The following is a 385-nucleotide window of genomic DNA, read 5'->3' as shown; positions in this document are numbered from 1 at the left end:
CAGGCTGGCCATGGAGGAGCCAAGAGATGAGGGTTGGATCTGGAGCAGCCAAGAGGTGGTGGTTGAAGAGAGAGGATCTCCAGGCCGGGAGAGAGAGGTGGGGCTTGGAGATGGAAGAGCTCCAGACCAGCTTGAGATGGAAGAGCCAAGAGATGAGGGTTGGACATGGAGGAGCCAAGAGACGGAGAGAGAGCAGGTGGAGCTGGAGGATCTCCAGCACTGATGGACACCTCACATGACAGAGCCCAGAAGGCATCAGGAATTGGGGCTTTGCTCGGCTCTGCCTTCGGTCACCTTCAAACTGCTTCACCATGTCGTAGTCCAGGGCGAGATCCCATGTGCACGGCCGTGGTTTGAGGACGAAAGTCATCGTGCCTGTGATGTC

At 57.4% G+C, this 385-nt stretch overlaps 1 protein-coding gene across 1 annotated transcript in view; it reads right to left on the bottom strand.

Moving 5' to 3' along the window:
• The window catches only part of LOC104498688 (tripartite motif-containing protein 7-like), a 1,196-nt gene extending 826 nt beyond the window's left edge, over positions 1–370 (bottom strand). Inside the window, exon 1 of the mRNA XM_010142097.1 lies at positions 295–370. Coding sequence (XP_010140399.1) covers positions 295–370 — 76 coding nt within the window. The remainder of the gene's footprint in view (positions 1–294) is intronic.
• Between the last annotated feature and the right edge of the window lie 15 nt (positions 371–385).

Source organism: Buceros rhinoceros, unplaced genomic scaffold (assembly GCF_000710305.1).
Source record: "Buceros rhinoceros silvestris isolate BGI_N320 unplaced genomic scaffold, ASM71030v1 scaffold30958, whole genome shotgun sequence".
NCBI classification, from domain to species: Eukaryota; Metazoa; Chordata; class Aves; order Bucerotiformes; family Bucerotidae; genus Buceros; species Buceros rhinoceros.
Note: the sequence above shows the minus strand (reverse complement) of the source record. Positions and strands in the feature narration are given on the sequence as shown.